General features: G+C 42.2%; 1 protein-coding gene across 6 annotated transcripts in view; it reads left to right on the top strand.

Annotated features, from left to right (window-relative positions):
* The window catches only part of METAP1D (methionyl aminopeptidase type 1D, mitochondrial), a 69,814-nt gene extending 55,485 nt beyond the window's left edge, over positions 1–14,329 (top strand). For all 6 annotated transcript variants that reach the window (XM_031026495.2, XM_081814182.1, XM_081814178.1 and 3 more), the window contains 7 exons: positions 523–671; positions 1,236–1,278; positions 4,628–4,791; positions 11,418–11,515; positions 12,818–12,865; positions 13,795–13,873; positions 14,003–14,329. In XM_031026495.2, the coding sequence (XP_030882355.1) occupies positions 523–671; positions 1,236–1,278; positions 4,628–4,791; positions 11,418–11,515; positions 12,818–12,865; positions 13,795–13,873; positions 14,003–14,081 (660 nt within the window). In that variant the 3' untranslated portion in view covers positions 14,082–14,329. The remainder of the gene's footprint in view (positions 1–522; positions 672–1,235; positions 1,279–4,627; positions 4,792–11,417; positions 11,516–12,817; positions 12,866–13,794; positions 13,874–14,002) is intronic.
* The last annotated feature ends 4,610 nt before the right edge of the window (positions 14,330–18,939 follow it).

Genomic DNA, 18,939 nt, shown 5'->3' with positions numbered 1-18,939 from the left:
GTATCAGACTGAGTTTTTAAAATAATGATCCATAATCTTCCCATCATTGCTGCAAAACCCATGCAAGGTTTCACTGAGATAAAAAGGTGTGGGTCGACCTCCTTTTTCAAGCTTTGTCATCTAAACTGAAGCTACTTTTGAGAATTTATTTATATGCTTCAGCTAGCCTGAGGCCCTAACCCTTGAGGAAGAGGAAGGAATTGCTTAGGAACATATTTGTGAAGTGTTCAGGCTCAAAAGGAATCATGTCATTTAATGACTCACAGATAATTTAAAGGATCTTAGGGCTTACAACTTCCATTTCCTCACAGCCCATAACACCATCATATACCCAAATGACTGTCAAAAAGGCACAACTTAAATATTTCAGGTTAATTGCCATTAATCAAAATGTTCTATCACAAGTTTATCACAGTAAATCTGTACAGTCTCATCTGAGAGTGCTGTAGCTATAGACATGGTCAGCGAGGGCAGGAAATGTCTTCAACTGTTGCTGCACAATTTCTTTATTTAATATTTTAGGTTGACATGACAACTGAAGAGATAGATGCTCTTGTCCATCAGGAAATCATCAGTCATGATGCTTATCCCTCACCTCTAGGCTATGGAGGTTTCCCAAAATCTGTTTGTACCTCTGTAAACAACGTGCTCTGTCATGGTATTCCTGACAGGTATTTATTGCTTAACAACATATTGTTCCTTTGGAAACTAAAACATGAGACTGAGATCTATAACACATGTTGAAAGACACTAGCTTAATTGAAACCCACCTGCAAACTTGTGAAGCTGATTAGGGTAAAACAAAAATTTTGAAGTATTTTGCTTCTAGGTGGACATAATTTAATGTTTGTTAAAGGAGTGTGTAATCCAAAAAGGTCATTGTTCCTTAAATATTTCTTTTACCTTAGATTTTAACCATATAAATGGTAAAAATCCAAATGTAGGCAAATATAGGTTATCAACTATTGTTTCAGCTCTTTGCAAAATTAAGGTAACTGATAAGTACATTTTTTAAAGAATTTTTAAAAGATTTTTAAACAATGGCAATATGTTCATACTCTGTATTCCTTGTAAAATTGGATGTGACTGATGTAACTTAAAGACTAGATATAGTTTTTCCATTTATTCCTCTTCTACTCTGAATTATCATTGCAATTCACTGGCTTGTGTATTTATTTTTACATTTCTCTTACTGAGATCTGTCTATCACCATTTTTATTCCGTTTACGTTTCAGCCGACCTCTTCAGGATGGAGATATTATCAACATTGATGTCACGGTGAGTAAATAATATAAAAAATAGTCTGATCAACTTGAGAATTGCTGGTAGCACCAGGAAGAATTGTGGCTTGAAAATGCGAGCCGCACCAAGGGAAGCGCTGTTTACTTCTAGACCCAGACGCAAGCAGCTGGTTTCCTTTTTTGTCTTTAACTCCGTGTTTATTCCAAGTAAACCCAGGCCTGACTTGAATTTAGGGCTGGAATCAGATGCACTGAGATCAATGTTGGCCTAAGTGAAATGTCAACCCAATCCTGCTATGTGTCATGTTTTTGAGAAGGTGTAATTGTTATTGATCCACTGTGTAGTTAATGCAGAGCCACCACAGCACTGGGCAGCTGCTGAAGCTGGATATGTATGAGATGAGCTAACGCGAAGAAAGCCAGCATTTTTCCTTCACTCTGCCAAGATTGATCTTCCTCTTCCTGCTGATTTTGAGTGGGGCCTGTCATTATCTTACTCTGTCATTAGGGGCTACATTGGCCTGTGTGTCAGTCTATTTGGACAGCAACTCTTTTGCTAGCAGTGTTCCTTAGATTTAGTAAAATCCCTGAAGGTAACGTCGTGTTCCATTTGTGGCAGAGAGGGTCTAGAGAGCCTTGAACTCGGAGCATGCGAGCAGAGTGCTTTTCTCTCTGAACCTAACTTTTTACCGCATGGTTAACAGCCTTTCTTTTAAATAACAACCCAAAGTGATTTAACACGGGAACTTCAAATTGTACAAGCTCTAACCTTTTCTAATTCCCTCAGCCTTTCACTATTCTCAGACTTGGATTATTTGCTCTTTGGCAGTTCATTTCACTAAAAAAGTGTGTAATGGTCCCTTTGGATTATGTAATTGTAAATAAATTGTATATACATCTGATGATTAATAAATAAGGTTTAAATACGTAAATAAAATGTAATCATCTGATGAGAACTAGTTGCGATAGACACCATTCAAGGAGTATAGCTTCTGTGGATGAGGAAATATTTTCCATAATAGTTATTTTGTATCCACACCATGAACTTAGGTAGGCGAGAGAATGAGGTGGAAATTGGCATCCGATAGTTGAGTTCGGCCAGATTTTTAGTTGTTTAAACTAACTCGCCCTCTTTTCTTCATATCAGTTTGTATGGTGACGTAGCCAACGATTCCTGTATTGCTGCTACTCTTTCATACACCATTTTGTCCTACTTAGAATACTTGAACATTTGCTCCACATATATTCTGTCGGTTTATCTTTCCAACTCAGAGTCATGAAGGAGGAGGTATTTTATGAAGTATACCTGAAGTAAAGTATTTTTCCTGATATACTTTTCTTTTGAATTGTAACTGATTTGGGGGTTGTACATTTATTATCTCACCTAATCACCCCCTAATAAAATATTGCTGCTTTGAATGAAATCAGCACACTCTTTGCTACTGCTCCCAACGCATCCAAAGAGAATATTCCATGCCTTTTCTGTTTCCTGAAGACTTTTAGTACATTTTTAACATTCAATTATTTCACAGTTGCAAAACTCATAAAGCAATGTGAAATACTTCAAGTGTCTAGAAATATGAAGGAGTCAAGAAAACATATTGGTCGCTATCTTAATAAATTATATATTTTTTACCCCTCCCCACAAATTATATTCCCTGTGAGATAGATATGTTATTAAGTGAAAGACTCCATTATCAGATCCTATACTTTTATCAGAAAATACTCATTATGCATTTTATAATTGTTTACATCTAGTATATACCACAAGAAAACAGACTTCTTTCCCCCTTGAAAGTTGAATGTTAAAAAAACAGACTGTGAGATGCCTAGAGTAGTTGCTCAATAAATATTTGTTTAATAAATGAAGTACAAAACAAGAATACTTTGTGAGCATAAACCCTAATTATAGATAACTGCCATAGACTTTCAGAAGTATTGTTATTCTCATATATATTGAATCTTTCACATATTTTGAAAGCTAGCAAAAAGTAATGTAAAAAGGCAAATAAAGATTTTTTAAAATATTTTTTGCTTAAATAACAGTTACATAAACACTGAATTATACATTTTTAAAACACACTTATATTAGTAACTGTAATATATTTGTGTATAAAATCAAACTTGTACTTTCTTGGATTGCAAATAGGAAAAAATATATAAAACAGTATTCTATTGCAAGGTAATTAAGGTCATTTGACATAGTAGAGGAAACATTTGATTAGAAGCCAATAATCCATCATGTTAATCTGGATCTACCTCTGTATTTTGCCACCAGCCTGTTTATGCCTCAGGTTGCTGACTTATAAAGTGAAGACTGAATAAAGACTTTTCCTGCTTCCCTTACAGGGTGTAGTAGAGTATTTTTTTGGTGCAGAATAGTATACAGATTTAAGACATTAACTCAGTATTAAGATAGACAGAAAGCTCAGCTAAATACAGTTAAATATCTTTTTTTTATAAGTTTCTGCATTTTACTTTATGAGAAAGAGAAATGTGAAGAACAATTACATAGGTAAAATTTATGCAAAATAGCAAATTCCATGCTATATCTAAGGATCAGTATTCAACCAGTCCCTTCTACCTTCTATATTTATTATATTGTTTGTTAATTATTGATTTTTTATAATGAATCTGGTGTCTTTCAAGATCCTATTGGGCCTACTGAATCATTGACAACTGATAAAAATTTTTTTTCTGTAATTTTATTCTTAAGCCTATTTTGTTATATTTTAATCCTTTAAAAACCCATGTATAGTGTTTTCTGTTAACATTCTGCTATCTGGACCATTTGACTAAGGTTTCACTTCCAGACAGGATCTTTCCCTAACATATTTCATTCCCATATTGAGCCACTTCAACTCTTGGAACGAAATTCTCCTAGTGTCTAATACTGACAAGTCTATTTTATTTCTTCTTCTTATTGTCTATCACTTCCAAATGTAGGATTGGTAAATGAAAGATCAAGTATCTTCATGACACTGAAGAAACTTTTCACTATGTTAAATACTTCTAGGTTCTCTAGAGCTATTGTAGTAATTGTGGGTCAATGTCTTTGGTCACTCATTTATGCATGTATAGTTTTGTCTTCTCAGAAATAAAATGAGGAATCAAAACATTATACTAGCATTGCTAATCATAATGCTGAAACAGCCATTCTAGTTACGTATTTATTTTTAGATTTTGTAATATCATCATATGGTTCATCTTTTTAATTTCTGTAAGGCTTTAGCATATCCTTTTTTTTTTTTTTTGTAGGGAAATGAGAGTAATTCTGGAAGGGTGAAACATATGAATCTACTAAATACATAAATGAACACAATATATACTTTCGGAAAGTACGGTTTTAAACAAGGACATATTTTTAAATGTTTGCCTGTGTTTAGGTCTATTACAATGGCTACCATGGAGACACGTCCGAAACGTTTTTGGTGGGCAATGTGGATGAGTGTGGTAAAAAGTTAGTGGAGGTTGCCAGGAGGTGTAGAGATGAAGCAGTTGCAGCTTGCAGAGCGGGGGCTCCCTTCTCTGTAATTGGAAACACAATCAGGTAAGCCTTACATTGACAAGTAAAGGGAGGGTTGGCAAATGGTACAAATTATTTGTAGCTTGGTATAAAGTTGATGACATGTTTTATGATTCAGAACCGTCATTTCAGTCTGATATCAGTATGTGAACTGCCAAGCTGCCGTGTTGTTCCCTGGGTTTAAAAAAAAAGAGAGAGAGAGATTTTAAAACAGTGAATTATACTAGGGTCAGCAGGAAACTTACAGGAGCAGCAAGCAATATTTATGACTGCTTTAGTTTTAGCTCGACATATTGGTCTGTAGTGTTCCTTTACCCAAAATCACACCAAACATGGAAGAAAGTACCTAAGAAGGGGATAAGCATCCCAACTCTTGGATAATGAAACAGGAGAAAAGCTAAATTTTATAAGGAATGAAGTGAAACATATTCCTGTGATACAGAGATTAAAAAAACATTAGCTCAAGCAAGCCTTACCTTTCAAATTAGTGGATTAGCAAACAGGCTGAAAGGGTGAGCTTATGTCCTTTTCTTGTCTGGTTCATTTTTTTCCCTGTAAACTATTGTTTATTTTCCAAACAGTATTCTATGCTTGCTTTTTGAGTATATGTGTATTTTCTGAATTCAAGACTTTTCCTCGTAATCTGTTACCTCCTTTTAGATCTTTTCTTTTAACCCCCATAACTGTTTTGAAGTAGACATACAGAATATGTGTTTTCATTCAAAAGTAATACATTGTGTTAAAGATGATCACATCAGTACCTTTTACAGTACTGTTCTCATTAATATGAACCATTGAATACTTCCCGTTTGTCTAAAGGATGGAAGGCTTAGTCACCTTGAAAAGATGCTGCCTTTTTTCTTCGTAAGCCCTCAAATACTTTAAGAAAAAAGGCAGTAAAATATCAGTTAAATGTATGTATGGCTTTAAAAATATTGTAACAATGTCTGAATCAAACTTTAGTAAAATCTCTTTGGGTTATATCTGAGAAGCTTTTATTGAAGACTTTGAACAAAATTGTGTTTTTGACAGTTTTAAATTATAGGCTAACTAGCCTGGGAAAAAAGGATAGTGTCTCTCTGTTCTTTCATAGGAAATGTTGAATCAGACCCCTACTGGGAAAAGAAATTTAATGCATATCTCACTATCTTACTGTCCATGAATATAATAGAAATGAATTCAAAATGCAGTTTTATTTTTGCAAATGGGATGAGTCGATAGATGTATCTCATATTTTTGAACACCTAGGGTTCAACAAATTTACTGGTGGTGCTCTTGCATTTTAACAAAATTTATTCTTCAGTAGAAGGGGGCAGAGAACACTAGATTCTTATTCAAGCATTCTATCGAGCTCTGCATTCATGGCTGTGTCTAAAGGGCATGTCAGCCTTTGATTCTCTCTGAGAGGTAATTATCCTTTTCCTGTCACGGAACAACAAATGATAGCTAACTACAGAGGCACATTTGCAGTAGTCACATTCATCAACTGCAGAAAAAAAATTCAATTTAATTGTGCAACACAGCTGCACATGGGCTTTTGAGCATTTCTGTTGTTCTCCCTGTCTCGCTATTCCTCCCTCCAGATCTATTTTTTAAACTTTTTTTCCTGGTTATTTTTTCCCCTTTTTGTCTCTTCTTCCATTTTTACTCTCTGTCCTTTCTTGTTAAAGTAATTTTCCTTTGTGGCTCTCATTCTTTTTTCCCCATTGAAGGCTATGAATGTAGAAAATTATCACAATTACTCATATAATTGAGCCTCTTTGTAGCAAGTGCAACTCCAGTAGCCTTTCTCCATCATGAAAATGGTTTCATTATAGGGTTTTTCATATTCTCTGACACCATCTACACAGAGGAACAGGCGTGCAGATGAGATGTGCTAGGAACAGGCTAGATCAGTAAGGTCACAGTAGGAATAATTAGCTCTGCTATGGAAAGAGCATCTAGGCCTTTTACTGCTACATAAATGTACTGTCCGTGGCTTTTAGTCACAAAAAAACTTACTAACAAATGGAGCTCCCGCCTACTACTTTGAAAAAAAGATTTGTATCAACACTACAATTTTCCATCATTAAGACTAATAACACAGAGCCTAGTATACATCAAGGGGAATAAAAAGAAAAATCTCACATTCAAGTGGCGGCTGGGTGCTGACCTTTGTTCCCTTTTTTTGTGTACGACTTAACTCTTTACAAAAAAGAGCCACACGCCACACCAACACGCAGGTGAGCTCCAGCTAGTACTAGCAAAGCATAGCATTCAGTCGGAAAATCTGATAAATCTCCATGCAGGATAATGCATTTCATTACATATTCACTACATTAATTCTAGCTACATTAAAAAAAAAAAGAAGAAGAAGAAGAAGAAGAGTAGAATTGAAAGTGACATTGGATTTTAGCTCCCTGGATACAAAGGTCAGTTTTCCCAGAGTATGAACATGAGATGTACAGGCTCCTTTGAAAACCAGATCAGCCCCAACAGCTACACTTAGAAAACTATGTGAAAAATAATAGACAATGAACTTTTTCCTTGTACCCTGATACATTTCATTATTTAGATGGTTTCTGTCTGCCACCGGGGACTAACCAATGTTAAGGCAGTGTTTCTGGACATCTATTATTTTGCCTTTTCTTATTCAGGCAAAATCTCAAGGGAGTAAATAAACAAACAGTCTCCACCTTTAAGCCAAAAGTACTTGGAATCGTTACAGACCCAAGGTTTACAAACGTCTTTCAACTCAGTCTCATTTATTTTAAGATATTCACCGTCTTTTGCATAGCCTCCTTCTACTGATACACTGCGAAAAGAACATTCAAGTTTCTTTTATTCGTAGTATGTTACCAAAAACCTAGTGATCTTCAGGGGCAAATTTTGAAATTCTCTGAAGCCTGGAAGGGTAGGAGGATATCTCTGAAGAAGTATTGGCTATAATAGTTTAATGAAAAGTTCTCTGTGTGCCCTTTTGCTTCATGAGGGATAGCTAGTGAACTTTAGATTGCAGTGTTCTTATGCTCACCGTATCTCCATTTGCTTTAAATTATCTCTAAAGCTGTATATTCAGATTATCTCTAGACGATATGATCTGTACATGAGAATATTGTGAATGTGTAGATTCATGCATCCCAAATATGTGACAGTTCAATCAAAAATAATTTAAACTTACAGTTGTGTCATGATGAAAGTATCAATAAATGGTTTTTAATGTTGAATTCATAAGTATATGTTTTGATATTAATTTAGAAGAATATAAAGCAGATTTTTAAAAATAATCTCTTTCTATTAGATTATGCACATTTAAACAATAAGTGGCTCAGGCAAAATAAGTCATTTTAATGTCATCTGTGATGGATTTTTCTTGACAGCTACTGTAAATTACAATTACACTGCTTCTCTCGGCACATGAAAGTAAGCACTGCAATAAATTATCTTTTATTTCAATCCATCATGTCTGCTTTTTGGAAACAGAAAACCTCGAATAAAAGTTCAGCACTATTGTAAGAAAAATACAGTAATTTGTGATCCAGCTTGAAACAAAAAAATGTACCACTCTTTTGGAAAACGGTTGTTGGCTTTCAAAAATATTACTAATTGTACTTAAATATTCCGTGTCATTAGAGGGAATCCTTGGACTCGTGCATTCCTTCGTTCAAAGACTACTGTTTAAAATAAAAGTCTGGAAAGACCGAACTTGGAAAATCAGGGGGCCATTTAATTAGAGATGTGACCGTGTGGAAATTAGTGCTCTTTATAGGATTCATGTAAAAATGGTGATAAAACTATCTCCATGTGCATTTTTATTTCTTGAGAAGAGTATGCACTTAAACATAGTACTCCTCTGCCCTCTTGGGGAATGTATTCTTAGTCACAAAATGTACTTGAAATGTATTAAGAATTTTAATTTATCTACACAATACTTCAATTGAGGAAAACTACCTCATGAAAGGGAATTAAATGGAAGAAAACCGTCACAAGATGAAATTCCTTAAGAGAGGAACCGTAACTGAAACGTGAACTGTAATAATAGGATGATTTCAAAGTAAGTTCAGAAACTACATTTGTACACCTTCTTCCTCTCCCCTCTTCTTCCTCCCCAAATAGTCCCTATGAAGGACTTCAAATCATAAATGCGCTCAGGCTCATGGGTAAGTGTTGTACTGTCGGAGAGGATTTTTAGTTAGAGAAAATCGGAACAGAACAGCTAATACCAGGAGAATTCTTTTCTTCGGTAGGTTGCAGCAGAAAGAAGGCAGATCTCCTGAGTGGGAATGTCCAGGGCAAGAAGACCCTTGAGTCAGAAGGGGTCACGGCCCTGTGAGGCCTGGTGCTGGGGAGTGGCCGCTACGTTTCTTGGGCAGCCCTGCCCACCCAGCTGTTTCCATTTCCCGCAACACACCAGTTAAGGGAAGCACACGTATGCTCCACCTTCCCATGCTGCCACTTGCTTTCACGTTAGAGTGGAATTTGCTACGACAGGTCACTCGGATGGTCTCTTATGAAGTTAGATTTAAGCCCTAGAATCAGGGCAGATAATCTCGTGCTTCCCGTATATTCCAAAATAGTAGAAGGGGCATGGTTTTAAATAGGAAATAGGAACATTAGTGAGATTTGATCCCATTTAGTCCCAGTAAGTATGTGTTAAAAAGCTCACTACAAATCCAAAAGGGAAATACCCTGAAAAGCAGACAGAACTATATACTTAGCTCCTGGGAATCAAGCATTGAGATGGGTGCTCACCCAAGGAACTGAGCAAAATTTGTCCTGTGCTTTTCCTCTTTCCACCCGGCTGTGAAATCCTGACCTTTGCATTCATGACACATACATTCTATGATCCTCCTATAACCGTAAGTTCCAGCAGGATCCAGGCAGTAAATTGTTGTAGGAGAATGCACTCAAATATCTTTAGCCACCTTGTAATTGCACGGCTTCTTTTATGAAGAGGAATGAGAGGTGTGATGGCGGAGGGACCCCAAGTGTTTTTTCAGAGTGGGCTTTCTTCCTCTCCTCTCATCAGAAATTAAAATGAAGATTGCCATTGTAACACACATTTAAGATGTAGCCGTGATGCCTGCCAATCAGTTAGATCCTAGGTTGTTTTTTTTTTTTCTTTTAAGGAAAGAAAATAGGCGAACAATATTGAATGTTTTTAGAATCATTGAGGTTTGTTGGGACTGAAGTCACATAATTTACAGGTTTAGGTAGAACCCATTCTTGTAAAAAAAAAAGTCTAGATCATTATTGTCTTATCTAATAATCTCTCTTCCACCCTCTATCCACTCTCCATTCTCAGTTTTTATTCAGAAATTATGTGGTACAGATAGAAGCACCTTGGAAAAGCTTTTATACCTCCTGCCCCAAGTGCAAAGACATACAGAAATAACTATAACCATAAAGTACAACTTTAAGAGATAAAAATGTTGACTTGTTATTCCGGTCATTGACACATGCATAGCTTACCTATTTCTGCGCTATCAGTTACATGGAAATTAAATCTGAATGAGGGGCTGTCCATCTGCTATTTATAGTGACATCCCGGTCTAAGGGAAGGTATCTTGCAGGTCTGGAGATGAAAGTTAAATGTGTTCAGAGATAAATGTATTGACATGAATGCTCTTAGAGATGCTGCCTTTGAGTTCATGTTCAACTAAACCTAGGGTCTACTGGAAACTCTAGTTTGGGATCTAAGAACTTTGACTTTGAATTTAAACAGTAGTCCTATAAATCCTGATCCATTGTTATGGTTAGGGTTAGGGCACTATGCCTCTCATCCACATGAAAATATAAATTGTTCATCATTTATATTGGTATCTTTCTGGTGCTCCTAGAAATGAGTATGTTCACCTGATTTCAAAAACAACTTCTTAACTTTGTACATGAGGATTTTAGGGCTGGATTCTATATGCCAGACTTCATTTATATGGAATAGATGGAACCCAGTACATTTGCATGTAGAAAGAACTAATAAAGCTTTAAGAATTAGGAATCACAATACTAGCTTCTCTTAAACATCACGGTGATTAAAAAGCATTCTGTGTGCATTTTGTTAATGACATAAGTCTTGAGTGAAAATCCCAAATGATGACAAAATCTTGGAGTATTTCAGGAATATTGACAATGCAATTTGACCTTTTGTATGAGTGTGTCTGTTTCTAAAATGTATAATGTTTTGAAATAGGCCAGAATAAGGAAACTATAAAAGTAGGAGGTCACATTTCTAGATTGCATTTTTGTTTCTCTGTTCAGTTCCCAAATCAGTAGTAATTTGCACGGTCTTTTGTGAAACCTCATACAAACCAGGCAACTTTGTATGACGTGCATTCTATGCACGTGTGTCTTGGTTATGCATGTCAATCTATATATGTGTGCGTGCACACTCATTTGTTGTCCAAAAGTGGCCTTGTTTGAATGCTGTACTAAGGTAAATGAAGCAAAGTACTGTTCAATACATACCTTTTTCTTCATTTATCCAAAGGGAGTCGTTGCATGCAATGGCAAAAATTTTAATTATTCCAGAATAATGAAAACATTGTTATTATCTGGCTCTAAATATAACTGATTTTTTCTCTTTCAGAGACCATTTTAAAGTGACTTTACCTAAGAATGCATTAAAAACCTACCTAATTTAATTAAATATTTTTGTTTGGTCACTTTTAAAGCCACATAACTCATCAGAATGGTTTGCAAGTCTGTCCACATTTTGTGGGGCATGGGATAGGATCTTACTTTCATGGACATCCAGAAATTTGGCATCATGGTAAGGAAGTTAATTTGGGAACTATTTACTGGATGGAATCAGAATAAGGCAGTTTTGCTCCTGATGTTCCTCTAACTTTGAATTCATATGATCATCCTTTTGTGTGTATGCATGTGTGTGCATGTGTGTGTGTGGGGGGGGAGTTACTTAATTGTAACCAGCACATTACTATGTTACTGGATTAGAGCCCAGCAGTTTCAGTCTCCGAATAGGGTTTATTTTGCTTTTTGTCTTCCCCTGAAGGGTGATGGCTGGAAGGCACAAGGGATATTTGTCTAGAAAAAGTTACTAAAAACAAAATGCCACTGCATCATTGTCCCAGCAGTATGCACATATGACTGTTTTCTGTTTTTCTTTTTCTACCCCCTTCTCTAACCGCTGACTGTTGTGGTTAAACTTCATTACATCCTACACAGCGTTGACAGCTGATGTATTTAGCAGCATGTACTCTTTAGTGATTTCTAGATTATACCCACCCTTGTATTCCTTCCCCAGAACCTCCTGCTTTTCCCTGCCTGGGTGTGCACCCTACAATGAGAAGGCAAGGGTGGGCCAGAAGCAGTGGTTAGGGTAGGAGGCAGTTCTATAGAGTGCCCCCCAGGGGGGCTGCACACCTGGACAGGGACTGAAGGAAAGTTGGGCCTTGACCTGTGTGCTTGGGGTAGAAGCAGGCCCTAGAAGAAATACTGCCTAGAACCCATTCCCTGGAAGATCCTCATGGACCCAGCAGGTCAGAATTCCTTTTGCACCAAAGAGCCCCACCTGAGGCAGCTCAGGAGTGCAGAAAGAGTGTCTCAGGCGTGTGCCCCACCCTGCACCAACACTCGGAGTTATTTCAAGTCACCCCTGTCCTAGCCTCCTGCTTTGATCTGCACCCTAAGGGACTGCCTTCCCTTTGTATCAGTTCCCCAAGATGTCTTTCTCTTTGGGGTGGTGGGCAGGGCCTAGGACCCAGTGAAGCCAGGAGACCTGGAAGCAAGTGGCCAGGGGACTGTGGAGGTTGTCTAAAACCCGCAACAGGTGTCTAAAAACACCCCGGCAGCCTCTGGTAGACCTTGGTGCACCCTTCCCAGGGGCCTTGACCCCAAGCAAAGAAAATGCAAAGGCTAAGGCTCAGAACCCCATTCCTTGGTGATGGCCACTACCAGGTTTCTAGAAATCTCCATCCTTCTTCATACCCTAAAAGAAAAAAAATTTTTTTAAAAGACCAAGGTTTTTTTTGAGCAATCCTGCCCCTCTAATTCTGTTTCTCTCTTTCTCTCCATTTCTCACTCTCCCTACCCCGTATTTTTTGTTTTGCAGCAAATGACAGCGATCTACTCATGGAGGAGGGAATGGCGTTCACCATAGGTCAGTGCCCAAGCTCCCCTTCAGAGAGCCGTGGCTTCCTGGATGGAGGCAGCAGTGCTGGCCTAGGCCCTGCAGTCCCGCGAAGGAATAATAAAGCCAATCAGTGTAATGAAATAATTCAGATGCATAGCAAATCTGATTAAATAATATCCTTGAGCCCCATCTTCCTAAATCAGATACTTACCGACACATTTAGGAGACGGCAGCCATCCAACTTCTAATTCTGTTACCAGCATAATGTGGTGTTTGTGGGTTTTTTTGTTTGTTTTGGTTTGGTTTTGGGGTTTTGGTCTTATTTTGTTTTGGTTCCCCCCCCCTCCCCGCCCCGTAACACCCAGTAACTAGAAGTGATCATGTCTCTTGCTCCTTGTCGGCAAGTGATACGTACTGTCTGGCCGCCCATTCCTGGCTGATCATGTGATTGGTGTCACTACCAAATTCCAATCATCTAAGACCCTAACGGCATCATATGTCTGACTGTGGTACTTAATGGAGAAGCAATTAGCGTGAAATAAGAAAATTGTTATTTGCTGATTAATGAACATTTTAAGCATGTTTTAAAAATTCAAATATTTTTAAAAATTGACTGGTATTTATAAGAGGGACTGGTGTTTGGGTGGTTATTATCCACGGGGTCCTAATTAAGGCTTGATTAAAATGCCCTTTTTTTCCTCAAAAAAATTACGAACTAGGCAACTTCATACATTTTTGAATGCGGTAGTGTTTGCTCTTCCTACTGTTTAGTTTGTAGTATACTATGTAAGCAACATCAATTATCAGCCCTTGTGAGATGACAACAGGAACCCGTGGGGGAAGCACTTGGGGGGAGGGGAGGAGGACCTTCTTATTCTCTTTTTTCATAATCAGCCGAAACAATATTTGACAAGAATCTGATTAGATCCCTGCAGTAAATATTTTCCCTCTTACAGAACCAATCATAACCGAGGGATCCCCTGAATTTAAAGTCCTGGAAGATGCCTGGACTGTGGTCTCCCTGGATAATCAAAGGTGTTTGCTTTCTCTGTCACTGCTTTTAAATGATATGGGAAGGGAAGGTTGGTCCGACGGCTCGCGCGTTCTGCTCTTCCCCGCCCCGCCGGCTCGTGCGCCTTCTGACCGCTGCGGTGTGTGTTTCAGGTCCGCCCAGTTCGAGCACACAGTTCTCATCACGTCGGGGGGCGTGCAGATCCTAACCAAACTGCCCCACGAGGCCTGAGGAGCCGCCCGAGGGTCGCAGAGGCCGGGCGCTTTTTTTCCTAAATTGCTGAAATCCAGCTGGAGAACTTTCAGAAGACACAGGCGAACCGGAGATCACGCAGTAACCAACCTAGCTTATAGGCTTGGAAAAACCCGGTGGGGATTGGGGGCAGTTGGGAACTCAGATCTCAAGCCCTGCCTTGGCTGCACGGCTTCGGAGAAACCGCAGCTCGGCTTCCCACCGCGGGAAACGATTCTGGGCGGGGGGGCGGGACGGGACGGGGGGGCGGGGGGGGGGCGGGACGGGACGGGGAATGGGGACGCTCTTGTTTGTAAGATGAGGAATTTCTAGAGATGCATGGTTTTCTCTTTTCCTTGTCTTGACTGCCCAAGTAAAAAGCTTTCCCCTCCTAAGCCCATTGTATCTGTGGTCCTTGGTCTCCGACAGTTACTAGAAGGAGAGGGTAGATGGTTAATTTTTGATTTTCTGAACTTTTCACATGGGCGCGTGGGGGAAAGAATGAGGCTAGATGTTAGCTGGGAATTTTTTTTTAAAGTCTCTTCTTTCCCCCTTGTGGATCCCACATTGGCACCAGCCCTTCCAGTTCCTTTCCCTTCATAGCTGCTTTGTGATGAAAAGATTAGCCCACAAACGGTGGGGTTGGTTACAAATATTTCCTTGCCTGTGAACCCTGGGTCTGGCCTCTACAGTGGCCTGTACACAAACAGAACCTTCCTGGTCCCCTGTGGCTCCTCCTCACACCCCTCATCCTGCCCCAAGCGGCCATTCCTGAGGTTACTTTTGAGGGACCCTCTCGCCCCTCCATCACACACACACACACACACACACGACCGTCTGTTGCACTAGAAATTAGAACATTGGCCCCACCAGTCCAGGTGTGAATAGTGTCCAGCTGGTCTAGCTCCTAAGCTGACCTCTCCCCATATTGGCCCCCTTTGAACTGCGCTCTCCTGCTGGAGACCCAGAGGATTCTAGCAGGGGAAGATATGGAAACTTCAGAGGGCAAGAGCCAAGTTAGCTGGGATTGGAACTGGCAAGCCTGCAGCTCCACCTGCTTCGGAAGCAGAAAATCCAAGCACCCACATTCTGCATTTCCCAAAGGCCCATTTCTGATCAGAATACCCTCCCTTCCTCAGTACACACTACCCACTCCCCCCCAGCACCTGTTCACACCTGGTCTCAGGTGAAGAGGTGCTGGGTGTCTAGTAGGCCACATAGAGAATAGCCCCCCTCTGATTATAGTTTTAGGAACAAGTTTGGTGAGGGTGTCCCGGCAGCCAGGGGTTGCGCTAACTTTTGTTTCTACTGAAGCGGGTTTTGCAAAGTTGCTGCCTACTAAATATAGCTTGGGCTGGAGCGCACCAAGGAAATGCAAGCACCTGTAGTTGCCATGACAGGTGGTCTCTGTGATCAGGACCCAGGAGACACTCTGTGTCTTTGTGACACAGAGTGTTGGGAGAAGAGATAGGAAACAGGTCAATAAGTACACTTGGAAAAGTGGCTAGTTCAAGCTTTTCCCAGAACTCAGATTCTCCTGGGCACCCTCCATCCCTTACAGCTCCCTTTCTCTGCACGCAGGGATGGAGAATTTGGACAGAGGTGATTCCAATTCAAGTGGATCTGAGAGCTGGAAAAGGCGAGGGAGGGGTTGAAGATTTACAAGGACCATAGAAAAACTTTTCGGGGTGCTTGAGACATCGGCCAAGCAAAGGCCTAGAGACTGAGACTACTGCTCCCGAACAACCCGATTCTCTGGGAAGGAACCTGGCCCAGATGGCCTTGGGAGAGAAGTGCCTTGGGAGAGCTTTGCCAGATAATGATTTCACTTCTCTCCTAGAGCAGTCAGATTGCAACATTAGCCACTTATCTTATCTACGGATCAGTTTACTCCAAGTTCCCCAGGAATAATTTTATTAGGACCACAGGATTTTACCAACCACTGGGATAACATGCTGTTTGTGCAGCAATTATTCTGAGGTGGAAGTATTTATGGGACAGGTTTATAATCCTATTTATTAAAGTAACTAGTTTAAGCCTAGTTTAAACATTATACACACACATATATATGCATATATACCAGCACCAGCCAATATCAGCAGCTCCGTAGGAAACAAACTTGATTTAGAACGAACTCCGTTTAACATGCTTTGAAGTTGAAATTAGAAAGCAGATTTTAAAAATACCGTGTGCACCACCACCTCCACGACCATCAACTTCCAGCTGAACTGGCCCCACACCTCACCCGGGGCCGCCGGGACTCCAGCCCACGCGTGGCTACTGCTAACACCACCGGACTCGGGTCGTGCGGTGTGTCCCACAGGTTCTACTCGGAATCCGGGACTGTCAGGATAAATGTGAGGGTTGGGACAGGCAAAGATCTAAGCAAACCAACGTTTCAGAACAGGTGTCGTCTTAGCAGTGGGGTGGGGGTGGGTGCGAGGGATCCACTCCCGGCTGACAGAATGGAGGTAAGATCGCACGCTGTGAAGCTACTCAAGGCCCGGTGTCTCAGCGCCCGAGGGCCCCGGCTCAGCCGCCCCTCCCCGGACCTGCTTCTCTGGGGCTAAGAAAAAATTCCCGAGTGTAGACACTCCCTCGCCCACATATAATGCATTTCTAAAATAAACAAGGCTCTGAAACCGTTTCCTGAGAGGGCGCGTGCGGGTCCTTTGTTCCACGGAGCCAGCCTGGTCCCCTGCGCTGGAAAGGCTTGGATTCCCCCTCCCAGATGTGGACAGAGCCCTGTAGACGGTCGCGACCCGTCGCCGCCTCTCTCCTCTTCCCCCACCTTACAGTTCTCTGGAATAAACTGGCCCATGGGCCGCCCAGCCGTCGGGTTTCCTCGCGTACAGCCCTGAGCGCCAGAAGTCAACAGCCACTTCCCTCGGCCCCAAGCCCGACCCGGCGCCAGCCGCGGCGATCACTTACGTGGGCAGGGCCCGCTAGAGGTGCGCGCAAGAGACCAGGGGCCCGGGCGGCATCCGTGCGGCTCTGGGCGCACCGCACCGCACCGCACTCCACACCCCGCAACAGGCGCTGGGAAGGAGCAGTTAAAACCACAAGTGCAACACGGAAATCAAGAGGAGTCGAGCGGCTCCGGGGCTAGTCTGGTGGCGGAGTCATTAGCTGGTTGTTGCTACAAAGCATCACCCTGTGGTTCGGTGATTAAGGAAAAAAATCTTTTTAAACGTTGGCAAGCCAGTTATTGGTTTGAAGGATTTTTTTGTTTTGTTTTGCTTTTGTTTTTCCTTTTGCTCCAACCACGCTGCCTGAAATATTGCTACCCCCGACATCATGCCCTTAAACCAAAGGAGAGGAATTCCGCGGGCAGCAGCTGCGGCTACAGAAGTTAAAAAAGAGAGAAGCCCCTTCCACTAATATCTCTAACGACAGCACCGATGTAATTTGTTTTGAATGTTCATTTTTATTGGTGTTCCCTCTGCCAAAATGTGCTTGATTACAGAGGTTTGTCCTGTGATCAGTGCGCACTCCAGACAGGGGAAGGTGCATCGCCGAAGGTTCAACTCAGGCCAGATCAAATCCCGGGCTGTTTAACGCTGAAAGGCTGCATGTTGCTATTAGTGTTAAATATATGGCTAATTATGCGTATGAAAATTAAACATCAGTGTTATGCTAATGGGGCGCCTTCAGCTGCGGATCCGAGCACTTGAGACTACCATTTAATCAAATGAATCAGTAACTAATACATCTGCACGTGTGAACTTTCACAAGATCATTTCCCCGTTCCCATCACACCGCTAAATTATGAAAGAAATAATTATCAACACTTTCTAATTACCTAACAAAGTAATTTGGGATTCACCGTGGGGCTGGCGGGATGGGGAACCAACAGCCCCTCGCAGACAGCGTGGTGCGCGCCACGCCTCGTGGGGGTGGCTGTGTCGTGGCGGCGGCGGGGGGCTTTTGTGCGCTTTTCTGTACCTAGCGCCCCAGAAGATAGAAGGCGCCGTGGCAGCTTTTGCCAGCCCTGCCCCCAGGCCCAGTGGAGCCCGCTTTGGCCACTGGAGATGAGGAGGATCCTGGGCGACAATGAGAGACAAGTCTGTAACCAGATCTGCGAGCCTACCACCGGCCTCGTTTTGCCGCGGGTTTCGGTGGTCCGCAGGACTCCCAAACCCGGGGTACTCTTGCCAGACCCCAGGAGGCCGGAAAATGACCCCCTGGTATCCGAGGCTCAAGCCGAACTGAGCCCGCCGGCCCCTCGGCTCCACTCTGCGCCGCGCCCTTGGGGCGAGTGAGCCCAGGGCGTTCGGCGCAGAGGGGTGGAGGGGAGGGGGAGGCGGAGGAAGGTTGAGAGGGAAAGAGGGGGTGTGTGTTCGGGGGAGGGGGCGGTGCGGCCGCCTTTCCTGGGAGGAGAAGCGCGGGTTCCTGGCTCTTCGCGCGCTCTGCTTTAATCAGACCGGTGCAGCCTCGAGCTGGAGTGGCCAGCTGGGCCTGGAGCAATGCGAGCGGGCCCCAGGGAGCGGCGGCGGCGGCGCGGCGGCCGAGTGAGTGAGTTCGCCTGGAGGGCCCCAAACCCGACCCCAGGGATGTGGCAGAGCGGACCCAGGCCAGGGAGGCGCCGCCAAGGAGAGCGCTGCGCTAGGCACACGACTCTCGGGAGGACAGCGCCTTGTTGGCCGCCTCTGGTGCCCCCCCCCCGCACCCCGCAGTGCGCGACTTTGCGCTCCGAGGCCGCGGCCGGGGCTCCGGAGCCGCGCTAGCTGAGCGCCGGACCGGGTGACTGCGGCTAGGAGAAGCGGTGCCCCTGTCCCGGTGTTGGGGGCGGGCGGAGGGTGGGGACAGTAGTGGGGGGAGGGCGGCTGCGCCGAGCCGCTGGTGGGTTTCTGGGAAG

Source organism: Leptonychotes weddellii, chromosome 3 (assembly GCF_054177405.1).
Source record: "Leptonychotes weddellii isolate Sample4059 chromosome 3, ASM5417740v2, whole genome shotgun sequence".
Lineage (NCBI taxonomy): Eukaryota > Metazoa > Chordata > Mammalia > Carnivora > Phocidae > Leptonychotes > Leptonychotes weddellii.
The sequence above is the reverse complement of the archived record's forward strand: the minus strand, read 5'-3'. Positions and strand labels throughout refer to the sequence as shown.